The 9224-nt window shown below is 46.9% G+C and overlaps 3 protein-coding genes across 3 annotated transcripts; all 3 read left to right on the top strand.

Annotated features, from left to right (window-relative positions):
• The first annotated feature begins 742 nt into the window (after nucleotides 1-742).
• Nucleotides 743-1870, top strand: BO82DRAFT_308637 (RTA1 domain-containing protein). Its single transcript, XM_025632322.1, has 4 exons — nucleotides 743-768; nucleotides 825-1203; nucleotides 1254-1494; nucleotides 1550-1870. The coding sequence occupies exons 1-4, from the start codon at nucleotides 753-755 to the stop codon at nucleotides 1802-1804; spliced, it is 891 nt and encodes a 296-aa protein (XP_025492672.1). The 5' UTR covers nucleotides 743-752; the 3' UTR covers nucleotides 1805-1870.
• Nucleotides 1871-2067: 197 nt separating this feature from the next.
• On the top strand, nucleotides 2068-4375 carry BO82DRAFT_62338 (Zn(II)2Cys6 transcription factor domain-containing protein). The gene is made up of 4 exons (XM_025641398.1): nucleotides 2068-2192; nucleotides 2303-2830; nucleotides 2887-3066; nucleotides 3127-4375. Exons 1-4 carry the CDS (start codon nucleotides 2115-2117, stop codon nucleotides 4024-4026), a joined length of 1686 nt encoding a protein of 561 aa, XP_025492671.1. The 5' UTR covers nucleotides 2068-2114; the 3' UTR covers nucleotides 4027-4375.
• Nucleotides 4376-7583: 3208 nt separating this feature from the next.
• On the top strand, nucleotides 7584-8069 carry BO82DRAFT_257114 (uncharacterized protein; the record flags this gene model as incomplete). The annotated part of the gene is made up of 1 exon (XM_025630911.1): nucleotides 7584-8069. A coding segment is annotated over one exon (486 nt), but the record flags the coding sequence as incomplete, so codon positions are not given.
• Nucleotides 8070-9224: the final 1155 nt, after the last annotated feature.

Raw genomic sequence — 9224 nt, 5'->3', positions numbered from 1 at the left:
TCAAAAAAAAAAAAAAAAAAAAAAAAAACAACAGAAAGAGAACTAGAGGGAAGTAAAAGGCTTGAGATTAAGAACATCGCATGTAGCACAGGGATAACTGACGTAGATTCCGTTGTCAATGTAGCTAACTGGCAGAAAGAGTGATCATCCGAACGCATATCCAGCTCCACTTCTTCGATTATGATCGCAACAATGTTTCTGATAAGTAAGACATGGCCCATAAACAGACACACTGTAAAAATTACATCACGAACGTATCATTGAACTCGGCTTCGTGGACCTCTTACCCCATACTTAAATCCGACTATCCTACATGGAAGATTGAGGGGCTGGAAACCGATTTGCGGATGGAGACCACAGCAGTAATTCCGTGTCCCGACCATCATCGAGACTCACAGAGAAATGTTATAAACTCGGTGTGAGTTCCCGCAGGACAACAGTCGTCTGCGAAAACTTTTTTACCTTAGGCCTTCCAGTCGGTCGCCGGCGGCCAGACTCCCGTGTCGCTTGCTGAGTGGGGACATATCGGACAAACACCGCGCGATATGATTGGTGTGTCCATACGAGCGGGCCAATCAAACCAATTATCGTATAGCAGCCCTAGAGGTAAACTTCACGATGACAACGACTCAGCTTTTGTTCATCAGGCAGCAGGAAGAAGAACAATGTCCTACATAAAGTAACTGTCTCACTACCAAGGCTATGTCTCCTTATTCCTTTTTCTCTCGCTATCGTTCATAAACACCGCCGCCATGACGCAGTGCAGAGGTATGGTATTCCTTTCAATCAACTGTAAAGGCACTTGATACCTGACATTTTATTAGCTTTAACCACGCCAGACACGATGTGGACCTTCTGTCCCTCCATCGGCGCTGCGTACCTTTTTACCGTGCTTTTTGCCCTGACGACCCTCGCCCACCTTGCGCAGGCGGTCCTGCATCGCAAATTCTACTCCTGGGTGATCGTCATGTCCGGTCTCATCCAGACAGTGACCTACATTTTCCGCATTCTCAGCATCCTGCATCCTGCCAGCTATACCGACTACGCGGCGTGGTTTGTGCTCATCCTTATCGCGCCTCTCTGGACCAACGCCTTCGTCTACATGATCATGGGCCGCATGGTGTGGAACTTCACCGATGACGCGCGCGTCCTACGCGTGCGACCCTGGCATTTCGGTCTTTTCTTTGTGGCTCTAGATATAATGTATGATCTCCCGTCTCAAGTTCTATGAAAAGACGCTGACAATGCAACAGCGCATTCATTGTCCAAGTCTACGGAGCCGCCCAAGCAGCCGGCAACAACGTCTCCTACAGCACGGAGATGACGGGTTTGCACATCTACATGGCCGGCGTGGGCGTGCAGCAGCTTTTCGTCCTCGTGTTCGTGGTCTGTGCCGTGGTCTTCCACCGGAAGTTGCTTCGGCAGCGGCGCTCGGACGCGAAAAAGGCATTACTCCTGCTCTATGTGCTCTACGCATGTCTTGCCCTAGTCACTGTAAGTGCTACGGATTTGTTTCTTGACATGAAAAACGGTAACTAAATACCAGTAGATGCGGATCATCTTCCGACTGTGTGAGTATGCGCAGGGCCTCGATAGTAAGATCCCCGCCCATGAGGCGTATCAATACTGCCTTGACTCTTTGCCGATGCTGTTGGCGCTTGTGCTGCTCAATGTGGTGCACCCCGGTCGAATCATGCCGGGTAAGCACAGTGAAATGCCGAGTCGGAAGCAGCGTAAGAAGATGGGTGTGACTAGTAAAGGGGAGATGCCGAATGATGATATGGTTCGCTTGGGGGAGTGCTGAGGGGTGTTGCCATCGTGTATAATATTGGGTGCGGGTTTCCAGCGTTTGCCTGGTCTTGGTTTTCCTTTTCCTATGTGTTTGATACTAGATTCAATAGACATATATTCAATTAGGTACCGTAAGCTTGTTACTCGATACTATAAATAGCTCAGCCGGCTACTCCGATCGACTAACCCGAAGGGGTCAAGTTGCAACATGTGACTCAGATGATTATCGATAACATCGCCGGCATCGGCTCACACTCCCCTCTTCTCACCTGTCAGCTCTATTCAATGAACAGATTCAAAACCCGCTGCAACTTGCTAGATCGATGCCCCGAGTCGCTCCGGGACAGCGAAAGCGGTCGTATCGCCCCAAGACGCGCACCGGCTGCTTGACCTGCAAGTATGTGCACCCTACAATTCGATAGGGTCCCTGCTGACCGAGTTTAGAAGTAAGTGAGATTGGTAATCACAGATGAAACAATTGTCTGTCGATGACTTACTGAGGAAGTTAGAGCGACACGTCAAGTGTACTGAAGAGCGCCCGAACTGTCTGCGCTGTACCTCAACCGGCCGTGTATGCGACGGCTACGAGGTTCCGCCCCCATCGCCCCCATCGCCCCCATCGCCCCCGTCCAGCCTCACGACATTGCGATCAAACGCATTCACAAGGCCGCTCGTTCCCCGGTCACTCAGTGATGATCTACTTATCTCGAACCAGGAGCGCCGTTCATTCCAGTTTTTTATAGCCAAGACTGCCCCGCAGCTGGCTGGCGACTTCGAATGTATCTTCTGGGAACGTCTGCTGCTGCAGTCTGCGCACCACGAGCCGGCGATACGCCATGTCACGGTTGCATTGGGCTCGCTACATGAGCGTCTGGAGCGTGATGCGGGCAGTCTTTACCAACCCGGCACTCAGACCATGCACGACCCGTTTGCTTTGCGACAGTATCTATGCGCCGTGCGTTGTCTGATGCCGGCGCCGGGCGGCTCACAGCCCCTTGATGTCTGCTTAATGTCCTGTATTCTCTTTGCTTGCTTCGAGGTAAGGTTTTCTGTCTACTCTCCTGTGAGAAGATGTGCATACTAACTAAGCCCAAGGCAATGCGCGGCCAATACGGTTCGGCCATCACCCACATCACCAGCGGACTAAAAATTCTCGATGAGCTTCGAGCCAATCCATTCGATACATCCACGGCTCTGAGTAAAGGTCGCATGCCGTATGTCCCCATCGACGTCGTGTGTGGCCTCTTCACTCGCCTGCAAGCGCAAATCATAGTGGTACGGCGCCCACTCCCGGCAGAGTATAGGCGTCCGGTTACTAATCGTAGAGCGCTACAGACCGTACACCGCATGAGCGCAGCGCGTTGCAACCTTTGGCCTGAGCTGGTCATTGAACTGGACAGACCCATGGTGTTTCACTCGTTAGCCGACGCGCGCGAGACCCTCGAGATCTACACGTACTACTACCGGCAGCGCAATACGGAGCTGCAACACGAACGTACAAAGGCGGAGCAATATTCTCCTTTCCCAAAGTCCATAGAGCTGGTCAATGGGTTAAATCGCGCGGCTGTTGCTCTGCGTGACGTCTCTATCTCCCTGCTGGATCACTGGTCTACCGCACTGGACGACTTTCTGCTTGAGCGAAATGCTTTTCTGACGGACCGCGAGCGGCGTGGTCTCGCAGTGCTCCAGCTACGGAAGATCGACTGCTTGGTTTCGCTAGATATCTTCGAGCCTGCGGGTCAGGCCGAGGCAGGGGACAATGTTGATTGGGATAAATACTATGCCTTGTTCGAAGAGATGGTCACTCTAGGCGAGTCCATTGTGGGACTTTCCTCGAATCCTTCTTTTTCTCCCTCAGATCCGGCTGCTTCGTCTCCATTACCGACTCCTAAAACCTTCTCTCTCGACCTCGGCATCATAGCAGCTATGTTCAACGTCGCCGTGCGATGCCGTGATCCTCACATCCGCCGGCGAGCCGTACGGGTGCTTCGTGCCTCTGCGGTTCAGGAAGGGGTTTGGAACAGTGCCGTCGTGGCGGCAATCGTCGACAAGTGGATTGAGATCGAAGAGGAAGGTCTAGATAATGTTGCGAGCTGTGCAGATGTGCCTGCTATCGCGCGAGTGTCGGACTTTCTGCCCGTATTTGATAGTGAGGAGCCTACCGCGCTGGTCTATTATAGCTACTCAGCTACGATGAATGCTGGGAGTGTACGAAAAGAGGTTTTCAGGTGGTGATGATGCTTAGTTTAGATGACTAGACTTTGGGTTCTCCTATGCTTCCAAACCGGTTGCTTTGTTATCTGATCCACTTGAATCCTATAATACTTGAGATCCCCTGGCCGCTCAACTTGATCTCGAATGAGGCTTGCCGCGGTTCTGGATGGGTCCGCGGCACGACAGCCCTGTCAGCTGCAGGCCGTGCGCGAACGATAAACCTGAAGTTGACACACTCATACCGAGTTTCTACAAACTCTAGCAGCGAAGTCAAGTCTCCCACCGGGCGTCTCCCCTACTAGACTGAGAGGCGACATCGCCATGATCCTGTCATGACGCAACCCTTGCCACCACCCACATTATATGTTTACCACCCCGATATTAAACTCTCCCGGCTGATTATTATCTTCGATTTCACATCACGAAATTCACCTAACGAGCTTATATCTGACGAGACAATCCCAAACATCTATCACGATTCTCACGACCACAATGCCAGACCCAAACGACCAAGCCTTTTTCTACATGCGCTGGCAAGACTCCGAGCATCCACTCAATGCCGACGACGATGAAGAAACCCGGATGCTTGCCGCAGAATTCCATGGCGATGCCCCAGTAAACGAGGAGAGTACCTCGCCGTCGCAATCCGAAATCGATTCTGGGACTACGGCGAGGGAACCCCCAATCCCAAGTATGGAGTCGATGCCGTATTCGCTCGGACAAGAGAACGTGTACATCACGTCTTGGCACAATTGGCTGGATGATGGATAAAGCGCCATTCGAATTTATGATAGTCTTAAGGGTTCTGCTCGGTAAGGGTTCTGCTGAGTACGAGGGGGAGAGTCGAATTGGAATCGGGAGTCTCAGGGAGAATGCATTGTGATGAAGACCTGTGGACAATTTTGGCGACTTGGATACCAAGTTAGAAAGGTGTCGTGGGATTCGATATGCGGCAGGAACTGAGCTGAACAAACATACAGGGTACTTTTCTCCCTTTGAGAAGATGTGCGGAATCAATAATGCTCGATGACAATCTTTTGCATCACAAACTGTTCTTAGATCTTTTTCTGGGGAGCTTGAGACCTATCTTTCTTTCCTTGAAAGAGGTTACGGCTCCACACTGTATTGCCGGATGTCATGTTTCGCAGCTCGCTTCAGGGCTGTAAACACAAGCCTTGCGTTTATGAGTTCAGGGAATGAATAGCTCACAAGACTCGCTGTCTTGGAAAGTTCTTCTTCTGCTATCGTAGTAAATTGAAGTGCTGAACGTGTGATGCTGAGGAAGAGTTGCCACCGTCGCGTGTTCAGGACAAGCTCTTCCCAGCTTCTTATCAGATGCTATTAGTCTGGCATCAATCCTGCAAGTAAGCAAGCCAAGAAGAATGATCCGCATGCAGGTCTAGGTTGAACAAGAGTTTAGTGAAGCATCGTCCATGAACGACATCTCAGCATTGCTTTTCTCTGACAAAGTGACGTTCATAGATATTTCTCGGTGGGTTTTGATTGTCGGTTGTTGTAGCTATGTAATGACTCCTCGAGACGTTTATTTGCCTGAGGATTCGTTTCAAATCAATGGCAGAATAACTCAGGAACATCGATAGTTCGCCATTGTATCAAATCAGCATTCCTCTTAAGCAAGGGAACACTTTGCCCGTGTCTATTTTCAGACGGAACATATGACTTCATTCTGAACTGGACGCCGTATAATTCAAACTAAGTAGCATTAGAGGTATCTATTAATTCTAAGAGCCAAGCCACTACAACCTTAATTGCGCAGATCTTCAAGCCTACCGAATCAAGAAGCCGATGACAGCTGCTTCCAACTATGCTTGAAGAACGGGTATTTGATTTATGTTTATAACAAGCGCTAAGTTGGCGCTTATCGACAATCTTTGTCACCTGCCGTATGGAGATTAGTTTTACCCACATAGCAGAACTCGTTATCATATTTTTTATGCACTCCTCGACTGTTTTCTTAGAAACCAGTAAAAGTAATCACAATCATTCCGAGGATGTGTCTGCGCAGAATAAGTCTTAAGCAAAGAAAATCCAGTAGTCCGGGGATCCAATGACATATTTTTAAGTATCGAAAATGCATATCGTCTGTTATATACCATTTGAAATTATATCATTGAAAATGTCTCCTGAAGTAATTTCAGGCATTTAGTCCAACTATGTTGACTATGAGCGCAACGTTAGATATGTTGAAGCGAAGGTAGTAGGATATTATGGCACACTATAGCAACAGAGTATCAAGCATCTAATGCACAAAGTACATGGCATAATTGCATAGCGACGGATACGAGCTTTTATCAATCCAGATTCGAAAAAACAAGCTGAAAATTTCATTATGCAAAAGGACAACCTGATAACCACCATGGAATTGGGGTTGGTAATTCGGAATATCTATGGCAAGCATTAAATCATTGCACCACCAATCATCTTGTGCCCATTTATTAAATCGAGTAGCAGCAAGCTCGATAGAGAAATTATGCCAAGTCTGTCGGCGGCTAATAAACCCGCAGATGCTCTTCCACAGCTTCAGTTGGATTTAAACTCAAGAAGTCGTCATCTTGCCCATAGTCCTGGAGGTAGCAGAATCTTAACACAGACTCGATAGTCTGAGCATCATCATCAACGGGTAGGTTGACGTGAAATGTTTTTGCTTCCTTAAAAATCATAAGAGAGAGAGAACTATAAGTAAAGTAAAGCTATTGTTGAACTTACCATGAATTCACCCTTCAACGCAGCCTCAATAAAAGGTTACTATTCGCAGAATATGGCTCGATGAACTCTGAAGTTATGGCCTTGGCAAGATATTGTAAAATCTGAGTCTTGGCCATCCTTATATTTACTTTCCAGTATAGTTTCAAGATCAGAAATCCCCATGGTGTATTGAGTACATCTCAAGATCATTGAAGTTGATTACTTCGAGTTGTAAACATTGCAAAATGCTCATAACTCTGCGCCAAATGTCGGCGTCATGATGAGGTCAACATACCCTGTCCATAGCGCACAAGTCATCCATTTCTCGGTCCCTTCCGCGCCACCGAATCAAGTCTAAAAAGGGATTTCACGAAGATTATCCTAAATCCAAGACTATAATCACACGCGAAGGAGCGATCAATAATCGGTTCTATTTAGGATAAAAGCTTACTATGATACAGCCCTTCCGGCAACTGGTGCCATCACACAGTGATTCAGTGACCTTGACATGAAACTATACTAAACCAATCTTGGAGCAGAGCTAGAATATAATTAAGCTATAGATGATCTATTATAACATAGCTTCCGAATCAAAGATCCAGCAATGATACGAGCCTAGACCCAGTTTATCCTCAGTTCCCCGCATAAGTGACGTCTTATATTGTTATAGATCATCAACTATCCTTCAGTGTGTCACATGACCGCCTTTCAGATATACAGCCTAGTTCATTTCCTGGTGGTTATCTAGTTACTCCACCTACTACAGCTTCTAGTCGCTGAGATTTTCAAAATCAACGATGGACGTTGCAGATATTTCTAAATGGCTATTGGCCCAGCAACCTGCCAAAGTCCCACTCACTAAGGTCTTCAGTCAGTATTTGACCGTTGCAGAGACAGTGCAAATATTTAATCAATTTCAGTCCAAGTGGATTCGCAACGGTCAAGTTCTTTGGAGTGGCATACCGTTCGACAAGGCTCAAAAATGGGCTGACAAACATAATCTACAGACATTAACCATTGCCATGGGCCCTTTGATGGATAAAAGGAATCCCTTGTGTTTAAGACCAAGAAAAACATATCTTCAATGGAGTCAGTACATCCATGGTGCCTCGGCAGTATTCGCTTGGCATATAGCTAGATTTGAGAAAGTCATACTACTTTCATGGCCACCACCTCAACGATTACATCCAAGTGGTCTTTCAAGCTACCAATCAATAGAAGAGCCTATTATTCAGGGTCTACTTGGCCACTGCGCCGTTCAACAAATACTTACTGTCCATCCTACTGTGCCGGAAGCCGAAGAATTTCAATATGAGATATGGCCTAACGACAAAAGTTCTACATGGGTAAAGCAATTCGGAATGCGATTGTCTACTATAAGGTGGAGACCTATAGGGAAATTTATGAATAAGCTACAATCAGGAGATATTGTAGCTAGCTCAAGGCAGCATAGCCTTGATAAGAGGGGCACTGAACAGGTTGAGAATAAGGTTCGGCAGAAGATAGCACTTGACTCATTGATGCTTACAAGATTATATAGGTTCCCCCGGACAGTCTTGATTTGCCAATCTTATGGTTTGTATTACTTGTTGTTTTGATAAGATTTGCAATCTTGACTTCAATTTGTCTTGTTTGCATAGTAGTCGGCAGAACCCTACGACGAGAAAATGAACTTAGCCAGCGATGGCAATTGAAACAGGATCCAAATCCAAACAAAACAGAAAGACCAGTCTTGAAAATGAGTTCAATCTGGGAGAATAGCTTGTATTCCTTCCCAAGCAAGATGAATGAGTACAAACAAGGGGTCCAAGATACGGCGCAGAAGGCAACCCGAAAGAAACGCAAAGCCACGAAGAAAAATCAGACCGAGGCGCAAAAGGAAGCCAAGAAGAAAAGAAAAGAAGAGAAGGGAATCCAGGCCATGGCGCATGAGGAAGCGCAAAAGAAACACAAAGCAGAAAAGAAAATCCAGGCCACGGCGCAGAAGGAAGCGCAAAAGAAACGCAAAGCAAAGAAAAAAGTTCAGACCGAGGCGCAGAAAGAAGCCAAGAAAAAAAGAAAAAAAAGGAAGGGAATCCAGGCCAAGGTACGTAAGGAAGAGCAAAAGAAACACAAAGCACAAAAGAAACACAAAGCACCAAAAAAAACCCAGGCTACAGCGCAGAAGAAAGCGCAAAAGAAACACAAAGCACAGAAGGAAGTCCAGGTTAGCGGTTAAAAAGAAACCATTTAAGAGAGTACAATCTGGGAGAATTCTCTGATATTGTACAGATTTACATAATGTACTCTTAGAGACTTCTCTGCATCAACACTCTCCTATTTATTCTAATGCAAAAAAGTTAAGTTCAAGTACACTAGAATGTAGCCAAGGAAAACTTTATGTTTGGTACTTAAGAAGGCCTCCCATGCAATGAAGCCCGTCCTCATTAAGCCCACTAGGCCCGCAACAACTAGACTACAACCGATTAAAGATCAGCGCTTTTGTGATTGTCAAATTGGCTACCAAGTAAAGA

The sequence above is a fragment of the Aspergillus uvarum genome (assembly GCF_003184745.1).
Source record: "Aspergillus uvarum CBS 121591 unplaced genomic scaffold BO82scaffold_22, whole genome shotgun sequence".
Classification (NCBI taxonomy): Eukaryota; Fungi; Ascomycota; class Eurotiomycetes; order Eurotiales; family Aspergillaceae; genus Aspergillus; species Aspergillus uvarum.
The sequence above is the reverse complement of the archived record's forward strand: the minus strand, read 5'-3'. Positions and strand labels throughout refer to the sequence as shown.

Bases quoted from the DNA above. Each gene is read 5' to 3' on its own strand.
- BO82DRAFT_308637 (XM_025632322.1), top strand. The intron at 1,204-1,253 runs GTATGATCTCCC...ACAATGCAACAG, and splicing joins TTTGTGGCTCTAGATATAAT to CGCATTCATTGTCCAAGTCT. The intron at 1,495-1,549 runs GTAAGTGCTACG...AAATACCAGTAG, and splicing joins CATGTCTTGCCCTAGTCACT to ATGCGGATCATCTTCCGACT.
- BO82DRAFT_62338 (XM_025641398.1), top strand. From the start codon at position 2,115: ATGCCCCGAGTCGCTCCGGGACAGCGAAAGCGGTCGTATCGCCCCAAG. The intron at 2,193-2,302 runs GTGCACCCTACA...AGGAAGTTAGAG, and splicing joins GCTGCTTGACCTGCAAGTAT to CGACACGTCAAGTGTACTGA. The intron at 3,067-3,126 runs GTACGGCGCCCA...AGAGCGCTACAG, and splicing joins TGCAAGCGCAAATCATAGTG to ACCGTACACCGCATGAGCGC.